Source organism: Mytilus galloprovincialis, chromosome 12 (assembly GCF_965363235.1).
Source record: "Mytilus galloprovincialis chromosome 12, xbMytGall1.hap1.1, whole genome shotgun sequence".
Lineage (NCBI taxonomy): Eukaryota > Metazoa > Mollusca > Bivalvia > Mytilida > Mytilidae > Mytilus > Mytilus galloprovincialis.
In genome coordinates, this window is record NC_134849.1 from 57,161,484 (window position 1) to 57,175,159 (window position 13,676).

General features: G+C 33.0%; 1 protein-coding gene across 4 annotated transcripts in view; it reads right to left on the reverse strand.

The window, feature by feature from the left end:
* Positions 1 to 13,676, reverse strand: part of LOC143054336 (uncharacterized) — a 55,408-nt gene that overhangs the window by 17,131 nt on the left and 24,601 nt on the right. For all 4 annotated transcript variants that reach the window (XM_076227319.1, XM_076227316.1, XM_076227317.1 and 1 more), the window contains exons 3-4: positions 1,383 to 1,457; positions 198 to 311 (exon numbers count right to left, since the gene is read on the reverse strand). In XM_076227319.1, the coding sequence (XP_076083434.1) occupies positions 198 to 311; positions 1,383 to 1,457 (189 nt within the window). The remainder of the gene's footprint in view (positions 1 to 197; positions 312 to 1,382; positions 1,458 to 13,676) is intronic.

The following is a 13,676-nucleotide window of genomic DNA, read 5'->3' on the forward strand; positions in this document are numbered from 1 at the left end:
CTCTCTATCCAATTTAAACACAGGGGAAATAAAACAATTTGTCTGGACCCCTGTGCGCAAAATCTATAAAAATCTATGACATGGTAAACTAAAAATTTATACTAAATCAAATGGTAGGAAAAAACCTTGGGTATCTCATAATATTTCTCTGGTGTAACTTTGAATTGTACACTGCATTAAGTTAAACGTATGCATACTATTAAATTGTCTGTGCACTTTGTGAAAGCATTCTTGAATGTCTTCAGGGTGATATTTAGCAGCTATTCTTCTTCTTTTTCTGGATGCTGTTCCCATGTCTAGATTACCATTTCCTGTAATAATGGATTTAAAAGTGATTATAAGAATTTCTGGCTGACTATAACTACTTAGGTGTGTGTGTGTGGGGTGGGGGAGGAGGGGAGGGGGCTAGGATGAAATTTGAAAAAAAAGGCAAGACAGGAGTTTTAAGTTAAAAAAAAATTTGTAAGGGTTCTGCAGAACCCAGTGTCTCGCCTACTTTTGCTGTTAATCGCAGATTCAACAAAAAATGAGGAAAAACATGGATAAAAATTTCCTTCTCAATACTGTCTTTTGATTGAAAGAAGCTTCCAAGTTTGGTAAACAATTCAGGATAGTTTATGAATCTAATAAATGTTTTATAAACTTTAACTGCAGACTGTATGTAATGTTAACTGGAAGAAAAACTAAGTCCATTTATAAGTAAAATACGGAAAAAGTGAATTTTTTTTTTTACAAAATTTACTTCTGAATAATATCTTATGATCAGAAACAAGCTTTTGTCTAAGTTTGATAGAAATCCAGGATAGTTTAAGAAAATTATAAAAACTTAAACCACAGAGTGAATGTCTTGTTTCTGGCAAAAAAACTAAGTCCATTTATAAGTAAAATATGGAAAAGTGGAAATTTATTTTTTTCAAAATTTTCTTCTTGATACTATCTTATGATCATAAACAAGCTTCTGTCCAAGTTTGGTACAAATCAAGGATAGTTTATGAAAGTTATTAAAATTTTAAAAACTTTAACCACAGAGTGAATGTAATGTTTCCTCGCAGAAAAACTAAGTCCATTTATAAGTAAAATACGGAAAAAATGGAATTTTATTTTTACAAAATTTACTTCTGGATACTTTCTTATGATCATAAACAAGCTTCTGTCCAAGTTTGGTAGAAATTCAGTATAGTTTAAGAAAGTTATTAAAATTTCAAAAACTTTAACCACAGAGTGAATATTTGTGGACGCCGCCGATGACGACAGAATGTAGGATCGCTTAGTCTCGCTTTTTCGACTAAAGTCGAAGGCTCGACAAAAAGGCAGGATGAGACACTTTGCAAAAAATAAGGGCAGGAATTAACTTCAAATATTCAATGTTTTCTATATTTTACCTAAGGTTGCCAGCAAATCACTGCTTCCTTCATCTTCATATTCCTGTACAGTACTGCTCAATATTGGTAAAACACCTAATAAAAAAAGAAAGACGAATACAAAAAATGACCATAGCAGCACAATGGTGGGATGTATAAAATTGAGAATGGAAATGGGGAATGTGCCAAAGAGACAACAACCCGACCATAGAAAAAAACCAACAGCAGAAGGTCACCAACAGGTCTTCAATGTAGCCAAAAATTCCCGCACCCGGAGGCGTCCTTCAGCTGGCCCCTAAACAAATATATACTAGTTCAGTGATAATGAACGCCATACTAATTTCCAAATTGTACACAAGAAACTAAAATTAATATAATACAAGACTAACAAAGGCCAGATTCTCCTGACTTGGGACAGGCGCAAAAATGCGGCGGGGTTAAACATGTTTGTGAGATCTCAACCCTCCCCCTATACCTCTAGCCAATGTAGAAAAGTAAACCCATAACAATACGCACATTAAAATTCAGTTCAAGAGAAGTCCGAGTCTGATGTCCGAAGATGTAACCAAAGAAAATAAACAAAATGACAATAATACATAAATAACAACAGACTACTAGCAGTTAACTGACTTGCCAGCTCCAGACTTCAATTAAACTGACTGAAAGATTATAATTTCATCATATGAAAATCAGGCACAATCCTTCCCGTTAGAGGTTTAGTATCTTACCATACATACCGAACCATACCAAAAGGACATTACCAAAAATGGAGTAAACATCCAAGCAATAAAGGTTAAAAATACTCATTGTGAATTCCGAAATTATTGCATGCATTTATAATTGCGATTTTGTCATTTAAGACTAAAATGCAATTTAAAATTTTTGTGATATTGAGAAAAATCCTGTTTAATTTATATAAAAAAGATTCAAAATGCGAGTTTAAATTATTGTGATTATAACCTTGTGGCATTTTTCGCAATAATAAAAACATCGCAATAATTTATGAATTTAGAGTATACAAAGATAAATAAAAAGAACACTATATCCTGTTATCAAGATAATCAACAATGTCAGTATTCTTCAAGACCATGTATCATGTATTACATTGTATTTGTGAATTTGGTACAGAATATTTATCAACCATGTCAACAAGGTCTTGGTTTCTTCCAATGAACTTTTTTTAGGAAAAGGATGAGACTTTCTATGACATAACCCTGGTTCATCAACTTTCTGCTCAGACACTGGTGACGTTTTATAAAGCAGCTGCAAGTTCTGGAATACCAAATGAGTTGGGAAATGTATATATAGCCCATATGCAGGTGAAGTTTGTATATTGCTGCCAAGGTCGAAAGTAATCAATAATTTCAAAATTAAAATTGTCTTCTTTTTCAGATATAAACGCTAAGCCTTTATGTCAAATTCAAAGTATATTCAAGCTTGATTCTGTCTGAATTTGGATTGTGATCAAATTTTTGACATAATATAGGTTTTTGTCACAAAATTAATGTGGTCAAAGATCTAACAAAATCAATTGAAGATTTCTTCTTCAAAAGGGGTCAAAACAAGCACTTTTCTAGTTTTAAGACAATAACTTATGTGTATATGTATGGATTTCTCTGAAATTGTACCACAATGTACCATATAACAAAGAGGAGGCTGGGATTAAGTTTTGGATCAATTGCCCAAAATATGTAGGAATTAGGGGCCAAAAAAGGGCCAAAAAGAAGCATGTTTCTAGTTTCCAAACAAACGTGACAATAACTTGTGTTGAAGTGTATGGATCTCTCTGAAATTGTACTACAAGGTTCAATACTGCAATGGAAAGCATTGGATTGAGTTTAAGGGTTATTGCTCCAAGGGGGTTTCAAAAAGTTGGAAGGGGGGGGGGGATTTTTTGTTTACCATTTTGGTACAATTTCAGAGAAATCCATACATATACACATAAGTTATTGTCTTAAAACTAGAAAAGTGCTTGTTTTGACCCCTTTTTGGCCCTTAATTCCTAAACTTTGGCCCCATAACCTACAAAATGAATCCAAACCTTCTACTTGTGGTTTTAAACATTGCGGTATGATTTCAGAGCAATTGAAATACTTCTACACAAGTTATTATCCTGAAACTAGAAAATTGCTTGTTTTGGGCTCCTTTTGGGCCCCTAATTCCTAATCGGTTTGGACCATCATCCCCAAAATCAATCCCAACCTTCCTTTTGTGGTATTGAACCTTCTGAAAAATTTCATGAAGATCTATTCACTTAAACTAAAGTTATTATCCGGAATCCAATGTGTCTTCGGACGACGACGCAGATGACGACATCATACCATTATACGATCCCAAAAATTTTTTGGGGTCGTATAAAAATTAGACTAATTATTTTTCTTTATGAATTGATGTATACCGTAGTGTTATCATATCTAATTATTAGTATGATGATAATTAGTAAGCAGAAAAGGGTTAATTCTTATCAGCGATCGCCTGGTGAGAAAGTTAAAAGTTTAAGATTTCACATAACCAAGGTGTGAATTGGATTTCAATTGTGCTGGTTTACATCAAACATCAAATTTATGCAAATATTTATTCAGCCTCACTTTAGATTCAGAGTCAACTGGCACTGAATCGATCACATGGTATTTGTTCCCCACCTGGCCCTTACGACACGCAGCTAGATTGGGCCGGATGCCAGGCTAACATAGGCCTACCACTTATGGTTCCCCTTGAACTGACCTAATCACAAAATTAATTAATACATGTAAACAATGCAAAATTTTCAAAGTCAATAGACCATGACTGAGGGTGCAGGGCCAAATAATATCCATGGAAATGAGATGAGCCAATGCTTATTTAACTACATACCAAATATCATTGACCTACAACTTGTGGTTCACCATAAACTAGACCTAATCACAAACTAATACATTGTTGACGCTGCCGCTGCCAACAGCATACCTATGTCTCGTTTTTTTAATCCGTCAACGAGAAAAAAATGAGGTGGGTTTTTTTTCCTCAACTTCTTCTAAGCAACAATGCTATAAAATTTTCACTTTCATCAATACTTCTAAATAAGACAACTGTGAGCAAGGACTATTATACCTGTATAACACAAGAGTGCACACGCTGAAATGTCTCGCCTTCTTTACTTAAATCACCATTGATATTATGTTAATAGTCCTAAATATAAAACTTTTCAACAACTATGACATCAATTTAACATGATCCAAGAAAATGAAGCCAAGGTCAGATAAACCAACTGGAAATACATGTACACCTTACAATCATTCAATACACCAAATATGCTTTAAATACAGTTGACCTATTGCACATTGAAGAAACAAAATTAACCAGGGAACTTAAAATTGATCAATGAACCAAGAAAATGAGTCTAAGGTCAGATGAACCCTGCCAGACAGACATGTACACCTTACAATCATAACACACTTTAAATATAGTTGACCCTTTGCATATAGTATCTAAGAAACAAACTAAACTAGGAAAACTTAAAGGGAAAATTCACGATTTTTTACTTATGGTTTAAATATGTTCATTATGACATAATATATATATTCACAAAGTTTTATCGCTATATGTGCAGTAATAAAGGAGAAATTCAATAATTAATGAAAAAATATCAACTACTTCCTGTAGGTCGTGACGTTTTCTCCTGATTTTTGCATGCCGGGATTTAAAATACAATCATTAAAAGTCTTGTTTTAATCATATTTTAACGTAATCGTAAGCGCGCCGATGACTTATGCTTTATCTAATAACCATCCGATAATAAGAAGATAAAACGCACAGACGTTCAATTGTACTCATTCGTGAGATAAATTATCTATGTTAAACGTATATATTCGAATTATTTTTGTAGACAACACAAAAAGTAATAAATTTATTTTTAATAAATGCATTTTCGGACTGATAAGGTGAACAAATTAAAGTACAATAATCTGTAAAGACAATATGTTGGTGTACTATTATTGACCTTTTACTATCTCTGCTATGGCTAGGTTTATACGATGTGTGTATTCACGGTTCTGTGGCAATACTCGTAGATGGCTTGTTGAAAGGTAAATTGTTATTTGCACTTCGGTATTTAACCACGCCTCTAGGGCACACCTTGCCAGGTGTGACTGTCTATTTGGATCAGTGGTAGCATTTAATACACACATTAAAAATACATATTCAAGTTGGTGACAAATAAAAATTGGTCGCCGTGGAATTATTTAATTATATTTGGTGCTATTATTTATTTGAATTCAAATAAGTTAATTTACTAAGAAATACACAATTTTCGGTTAAAGACGGGAAACTTAATTCATATGTCAGAATGAAATGATATACAAGTCTTGTCCTTGATTTATGTCTCATAAAAAAGGGGGACTTAGAAATTAGAAATAGCTTTACTAAATCATTTTTATTTGTCTTTATTAGGCGAAAAAATGTACGAGAACACTTACATTTAGACGTTTGAAAGCCATGTATTAATTAATATATGAAACTATCTGAAGATAACTCTACTGAAGCGGAATATAATATGTACGAATAAAGAAAAAAATATTTTTGTAATGGAATCGAAAAATTACGAATAGATACTCTTTTCAAGTGTGATAAACGTCAACCAAATTTATTCATAATGGGGAACGTCCTTATTAAAATCTGAGACAACTATAATAATCGTCGTCTCCCAACGTATATATATACTTAAATAACTATTTGATCAACGATGTTTAAAATTAAAAGACAACGAATTTAATGTTATCTTTCCCTATTTTTGAATGTTATTATAAGTCTGTTCAACTTGCAAGAATACCCCTAAAGCGGACAAATATCCGACAAGCAGTTTATTCTTTAAATTGCTGTCATTGAATATCAAGAAAGAAAATAAATCCCGAAATTGATACTCAATAGTTTTCCTAGAAAATATTCACATTCCGTGGGGATTATTAGTGTACGTCCAGTTGCATATATTTTACATGAATGTTGGAACAATTGTGATGATGACGCATTTCGTCCTTTATTCGAGAACAATTTAATTGATATATAAATCTGTGAGTTTACTATGTTCTTAACTTCGATGAACCAAAGCAAGTTATAAATTGACCTGTATTTAAATCAAATTGTTTCTTTTTTTTCTTCTTTTTCTTTTGGTATACAATAGTCTATCGAATTCGTTGATTACATACTGTTGGCATACATGGACTAGTCTATTTACAAAACTTTTACCACAATTTACACAAAATGTATGTTTCTTTCTTATGTTCAATGTATACATGTATACATATTTTAAATTGCGCTACTGACTATAGTTCCGTAACTTTCTACCAGGCGTATGTATACACGAATCGTCGACAAGTGCGCACATTTTTTTAGATCAACAATTCTGGTATGTTCCAATCTGTCCTAAACTATTGACAACGAGTATATATTACATTTTCCCAAATTAACCCTTGGAAAAATATGTAAATAGATTTGTATTTCTTCAATTATTTTTTTTGTATTATTTTTTTTTTATAAATAATATTCTTTACACCAGAAATGTTATTTATAAACAAGCGTATGAGTTCAGTAATGACTAGTATATTATATCACTTTCGGACACGCAAGACAAAAATGTATATTATACATGCACCTGATAGTTCAAAATGGAAAGTTATAAGTAACGGTCGTGTACACTGATCAATACCTACAGAAGTGAAACGATGCATGAACTTGCAAGCCCACCAGACAGGAAATCGATTGAATACCTGGACGTGTCACCTTACACCCCTTCCAATACCTTTGGGAGTAATACCTTTAGCCATGCTGGTGATCAGATAAGGGAAGATCCGAATTTATTTAAATAAAGTTTATTACTTGAAAGAATTATGAACGAATTAGATTTTCGAAAACAATTTCCACGGAACACTTATTTATCATTTTATGATTTGAACTTTGACTTTTTAACTAATTACAATATTATCAGTTTAAAAATAACAGACTATATGGTTATTTAAAAATATAAGACCATTTTCCGTATCAAGTTAGTCAGTCAGATAAAACAACCGTACGATTGACAAGATATCGACACGCAATTACGACTACATCGTTTACTGTAGTTTTGTTCCTTTGTGGTTTATTGACATATCGGGATTTTTCATCGGAGAAGGTGACAAGATGGCGGAGAGTAGAGAACTGATACTCAAAATTTAAAATCGATGGTGATCTCTTATTTAGCGGAATAAAACTTTAATATCTATAAATTTGAGCATTTTTATACAGAATGGACATAATATCAATTTTTGATTTTTTTGCGAAGTTTCCCTTTAAGATTAACCAAGGAATCATGATAAGGAGGTCATGGTCAGATGATAATTGTCAGACAAACATATACTCCTTACCTTCCATACACCAAATATAGTTGACCTAAGGCTATTAGTATTTGAAACAAGAGTGCACACACTGAAATGTCTCCCCTTCTTTACTAATCATTGCTATTATGTTGATAGTCCTAAATATAAAGCTTTATTACAACTGTCACATAAACTAACATTAACCAAGAAAACTAAACATTGACCAACGAACCATGAAAATGAGGTAAGGGCAGATGAACCATGCCAGGCAGACATGTACAGCTAACAATTCTTCAATACAACAAATATAGTTGACCTGTTGCTTATAGTTTAAGAAAAACAGACCAAAACACAAAAACTTAACACTGAGCAATGATCTGTGAAAATGAGGTCAAGGTCAAATAAAACTTGCACGACATATAGATCATAATATATTTCCATACACCAAATATAGTTGACCTATTGCATATAGTATTAGATAAAAAGACCAAAACTCAAAAACTTAACTATAACCATAGAACCATGAAAATGAGGTCAAGGTCAGATGACACCTGCCAGCTAGACATGTACACTTTACAATCATTCCATACACCAAATATAGTAGACTTATTGCATACAGTATAAGAAAAACAGACCAAAACACAAAAACTTAACACTGAGCAATGAACCGTTAAAATGAGGTCAAGGTCATATAAAACCTGCGCGACTGACATATAGATCATAAAATATTTCCTTACACCATATATAGTTGACCTCTTGCTTATAGTATTAGAAAAAGACCAAAACTTAATAACTTAACTAACCACTGAACCATGAAAATGAGGTCAAGGTCAGATGACACCTTCCAGTTGGACATGTACACCTTACAGTCCTTCCATACAGTGATACACAGAATATACAAGACTTAATGCTTATAGTATCCAAGATATGGACTTGACCACCAAAACTTAACCTTGTTCACTGATCCACGAAATGAGGTCGAGGTCAAGTGAAAACTGTCTGACGGGCATGGGACCTTGCAAGGTACGCACATACCAAATATAGTTATCCTAATACTAATAAAAGAGAGAAATTGACATTACAAAAAATCTTAACTTTTTTTTCAAGTAGTCACTGAACCATGAAAATGAGGTCAAGGACATTGGACATGTGACTGATGGAAACTTTGTAACCTGAGGCATCTATATACAAAGTATGAAGCATCCAGGTCTTCCACCTTCTAAAATATAAAGCTTTTAAGAAGTTAGCTAACGCTGCCACCGCCGGATCACTATCCTTATGTCGAGCTTTCTGCGACAAAAACACAGACCATTTTGACCATGTTTAAAACTTTGAACGGACGTCCAACAGATGAAGTGTCTGTTGAACGTCCGGTAGGAGTCTGTTTTGTACAGTACTCGTCCATTTCGTTTCCGTTTTGTATCCGTTACTTGTCCGTTATACATCTGTTTGAGGTCTGGTAGACAAATTCACCAACGGATTTCTACTGGACATTTAACAGATAAAACGGATGTTGAACGAATGTTAAACGGACTTCTACCGGACGTAAAACGGATGATGAACAGATCTGAAACGGATAAATGCCAATTGAAAATTTCGCGTCAGGAATGCCAATTATTGGTATGTCAGATTTCTTGAGGTTCATGAATTCTTATTATTCAAAATCGATCTTAGAGTAAGGGCACATCTTCACTATCAAGCAGCTCTTATTAAGGCCAGACACTGCCCTTTGGCGGCATTTTGAAGAACAAACCAAAACCAGTTACACAGAAAGATTTTAAATATTTATGCGATTTACATGTATTATTATTGTCGCCTTTAATTTTTCCGTATATCTTGTTCATCCGTTACGCTTCTGTTAGGTGTCCGCTTTATGTGGTACTCGTCCTTTGGATGTACGTTCAACATCTGTTCTATTCGGTACGTTTCCGTTTCTCGTACGTTGCATCTCTGGTGTGTGTCCGTTATGCATTCATTACGCGTCCGTTTTATTTGGTCAGTACATCAACGGACTCCAAACAGATAACAATTTTGTCAACGGACAACTTTTATTTTCATCCGTTAGGCGTCCGTCATGCTATCGGGTAAGGTGTGACCACAGCTTAACATAAGAAATCTATATACAAAGTATGAAGGATTCAGGTCTGAAATATTTTAAAAGGTTAGCTAAAGCTGCAGCCGCTGCCGCCACAGGATCACTGTTCCTTTGTCAAGCTTTCTGAGACAAAAGTCACAGGCTTGACAAAAACAAGAGGCTCTCAAAAACCTGAGTCGCTCACCTGTAATATTTGCCTATATCTTTCATCAATGATTATTTAAGCTTTTCAATATATTTTAATGAATGGCTTAAAAATGTGTATGGGTTCCACAGAATCCAGTGTCTAGCCTACTTTTCCTGTTAGTTGCAGGTTCAACAAAAATTGGGAACAAATAATTAAAAATTTTCCTCTAGATACTATCTTTTGATTGTAAGAAGCTTCTGTTTAAGTTTGGTAAAAATCCAGGAAGGTTTATGAATCTAATAAATGTTTAAAAAACTTTTAACTGCAGACTTTATGTAATGTTAACTGGAAGTAAAAGTCCATTTATAAGTAAAATACAGAAAAACAGGAAATAAATTTTTGCAAAATTTCCTTCTAAATACTAGCTTTTGATCATAAACAAGCTTCTATCCAAGTTTTGTACAAATCCAGGATAGTTAAAGAAAGTTATTAAAATTTTAACCAGGTGCTCCGCAGGGCGCAGCTTTATACGACCGCAGAGGTCGAACCCTGAACAGTTGGGGCAAGTATGGACAAAACATTCAAGCATGATACAGCTCTGAATTTGGATTGTGATCAAATTTTTGACATTACATGGGTTTTTTTTACACAAAACAAATGCCAAGATTTTACAAATCAATTAAAGATTTCTTCTTCAAACTTTTTAAATCTAAAATTAAATAGTTGACACAGCATAGGTTTCTGACACAGAATGAATGTGGTCTAATGAACTTAAAAGGTTTTTTTGCCTTTGAGCAAATCACTATGCTGTTGAATATTAATCCTCTCAAAAAAATGTTTGAAGAAATTTTCTTTTTATTTATGAAATCTGAAATGAGAAAAATTTAAACCCCCCCCCCTTTTTTTTCACATCCCCGTTTCCCTTTTTCAAAACTGATATCAATTCAAATTTCTAATGGAGTTTGCAACAATAACTACTCATTTAAATACATCATAAAATATTAAGATGTAAAAAAAACTGCTTGTTATCACTGAATGGTAAAGATTATTTAAATTTATCAGTTGGTAGTAAAAAGTGTATATACATTGTATATTGTATATAACAAAGATTTAAGTTGATTCTGGACAAAGAAAGATAACTCCAATTAAAAAAAATTCTTGCTATTGCACAAATAGGATATTTCTTGCTTACTATTCTGGACAAAGAAAGATAACTCTAATTAAAAAAAAATTTGCTATTTCACAATATTGTGCAATTAGATATTTCTTGCCATTGCACAATACTGTGCAATTGAAAAGATTTGCTATTGCACAATACTTAATATAATAATTTTAGATCCTGATTTGGACCAACTTGAAAACTGGGCCCATAATCAAAAATCTAAGTACATGTTTAGATTCAGCATATCAAAGAGGCCCAAGAATTCAATTTTTGTTAAAATCAAACTTAGTTTAATTTTGGACCCTTTGGAATTTAATGTAGAATTTGAAATTTGAAAATAGGACCAAAAATGAAGAATCTACATACACAGTTAGATTTGGCATATCAAAGAACCCCAAGGATTCAATTTTTGATGAAATCAAACAAAGTTTAATTTTGGACCCTTTGGACCTTAATGTAGACCAATTTGAAAACTGGACCAAAAAAACTTCAATAATCAAGAATCTAAGTACATTTTTAGATTCAACATATCAAAGAACCCAACCGATTCATTTTTTGTCAAAATCAAACTAAGTTTAATTTTGGACCCTTTGGACCTTAATGTAGACCAATTTGAAAACGGGACCAAAAGTTGAGAATCTACATATACAGTTAGATTCGGCATATCAAAGAACCCCAATTATTCAATTTTGATGAAATCAAACAAAGTTTAATTTTGGACCCTTTGGGCCCCTTTTTCCTAAACTGTTGGGACCAAAACTCCCAAAATCAATACCAACCTTCCTATTATGGTCATAAGCCTTGTGTTTAAATTTCATAGATTTGTATTTACTTATACTAACATTATAGTGCGAAAACCAAGAAAAATGCTTATTTGGGTCCCTTTTTGGCCCCTAATTCCTAATCTGTTGGGTCCTAAACTCCCAAAATAAATACCAACCTTCCTTTTGTGGTCATAAACATTGTGTTTAAATTTCATAGATTTCCATTTACTTAACCTAAGGTTATTGTGCAAAAACCAAGAAAAATGCTTATTTGGGCCCTTTATTGGCCCCTTATTCCTAAACTATTGAAACCAAAACTCCCAAAATCAATCCAAATCTTTCTTTTGTGGTCATAAACCTTGTGTCAAAATTTCATAGATTTCTATTAACTTAAACTAAAGTTATGGTGCGAAAACCAAGAAAATGCTTATTTGGGCCCTTTTTGGCCCCTTATTCCTAAAATGTTGGGACCAAAACTCCCAAAATCAATACCAACCTTCCTTTTATGGTCATAAACCTTGTGTTAAAATTTCATAGATTTCTATTCACTTTTACTAAAGTTAGAGTGCGAAAACTAAAAGTATTCGGACGCCGGACGACGACGACGACGACGACGACGACGCAGACGCCAACGTGATAGCAATATACGACGAAAATTTTTTCAAAATTTGCGGTCGTATAAAAACTTTAACCACAGAGTGAATGTAACATGTACATGTGTAATGTTATAAAATTAACTGGCAGAAAAACTAAGTCCATTATAAGTAAAATATGGAAAAAACAGAAATTTTCTTTTAACAAATTTACTTTTGAATACTATCTTATGATCATAAACAAGCTTCTGTGCAAGTTAAATGGTAGAAATCCCCTATGTTCCATTTTATACATAGTTTAGCCATAGTCATGATAGTGGCTATGTTTCTTGATGTACAATGTAAAAGGAAATAAAATTCAAAATTTATACTTCATACTCTTAAACACATTCAGCCCAAGTTTGGTTGAAATTGATTCTTCAGTTTGAAAGGAGAAGATATTTTTTACGTTTTACAAACAAACTAGATGAACAAATTATGAAAAATTGTCTTTAAAAGGCAATAACTCCTTAAGGGGTCAATTGACAATTTTGGTTATATAAAACTTATTTGTAGATCTTACTTTGCTGAACATTTTTGCTGTTTACAGTTTATCTGTATCTTTTATAATATTAAAGATAATAATTGAAAACTGCAAAATTTCCTTAAAATCATCATTTCAGGGGCAATAACCTAAAATCTGATGCCTAATAACTTCAGGACAGGTAGACCTTGACCTAATGAATACTTTAACTCTTTGTCTGATTTGCTCTCAATGCTTTAGTTATTGAGTTATAAGTCAACTAGAATGTGTCCATAGTACATGGATGCCCCACCTGCTGCGCACTATCATTTTCTATGTTCAGTGGACCTTGAAATTGGGGAAATAAACTCTAATTTAGCATTAAAATTAGAAAGGTCATATCATAGGGAACATGTGCACTAAGTTTCAAGTTGATTGAACTTCAACTTCATCAAAAACTACCTTGACTAAAAACTTTAACCTGAAGACAGACGGACGAACGGACGGACGGACAAACTGACAAACGAACATTCACACAGACCGAAAAACAATGCCCCTAAGTGTGGCATAATAAGTGCATTTCACCCTGTTTCTATTTCTAGCCATTGGGGCCATGTTTTCTGAGAAAACAGAAAATAAAACTTTATTTTAGATAACCTTATAAGAATCATTCAGCTTAAGTTTGGTTAATTTGAGTAGTTTCAGAGGGGATTTTTTAAAAGTTATAAAACATGATTTACAAATTG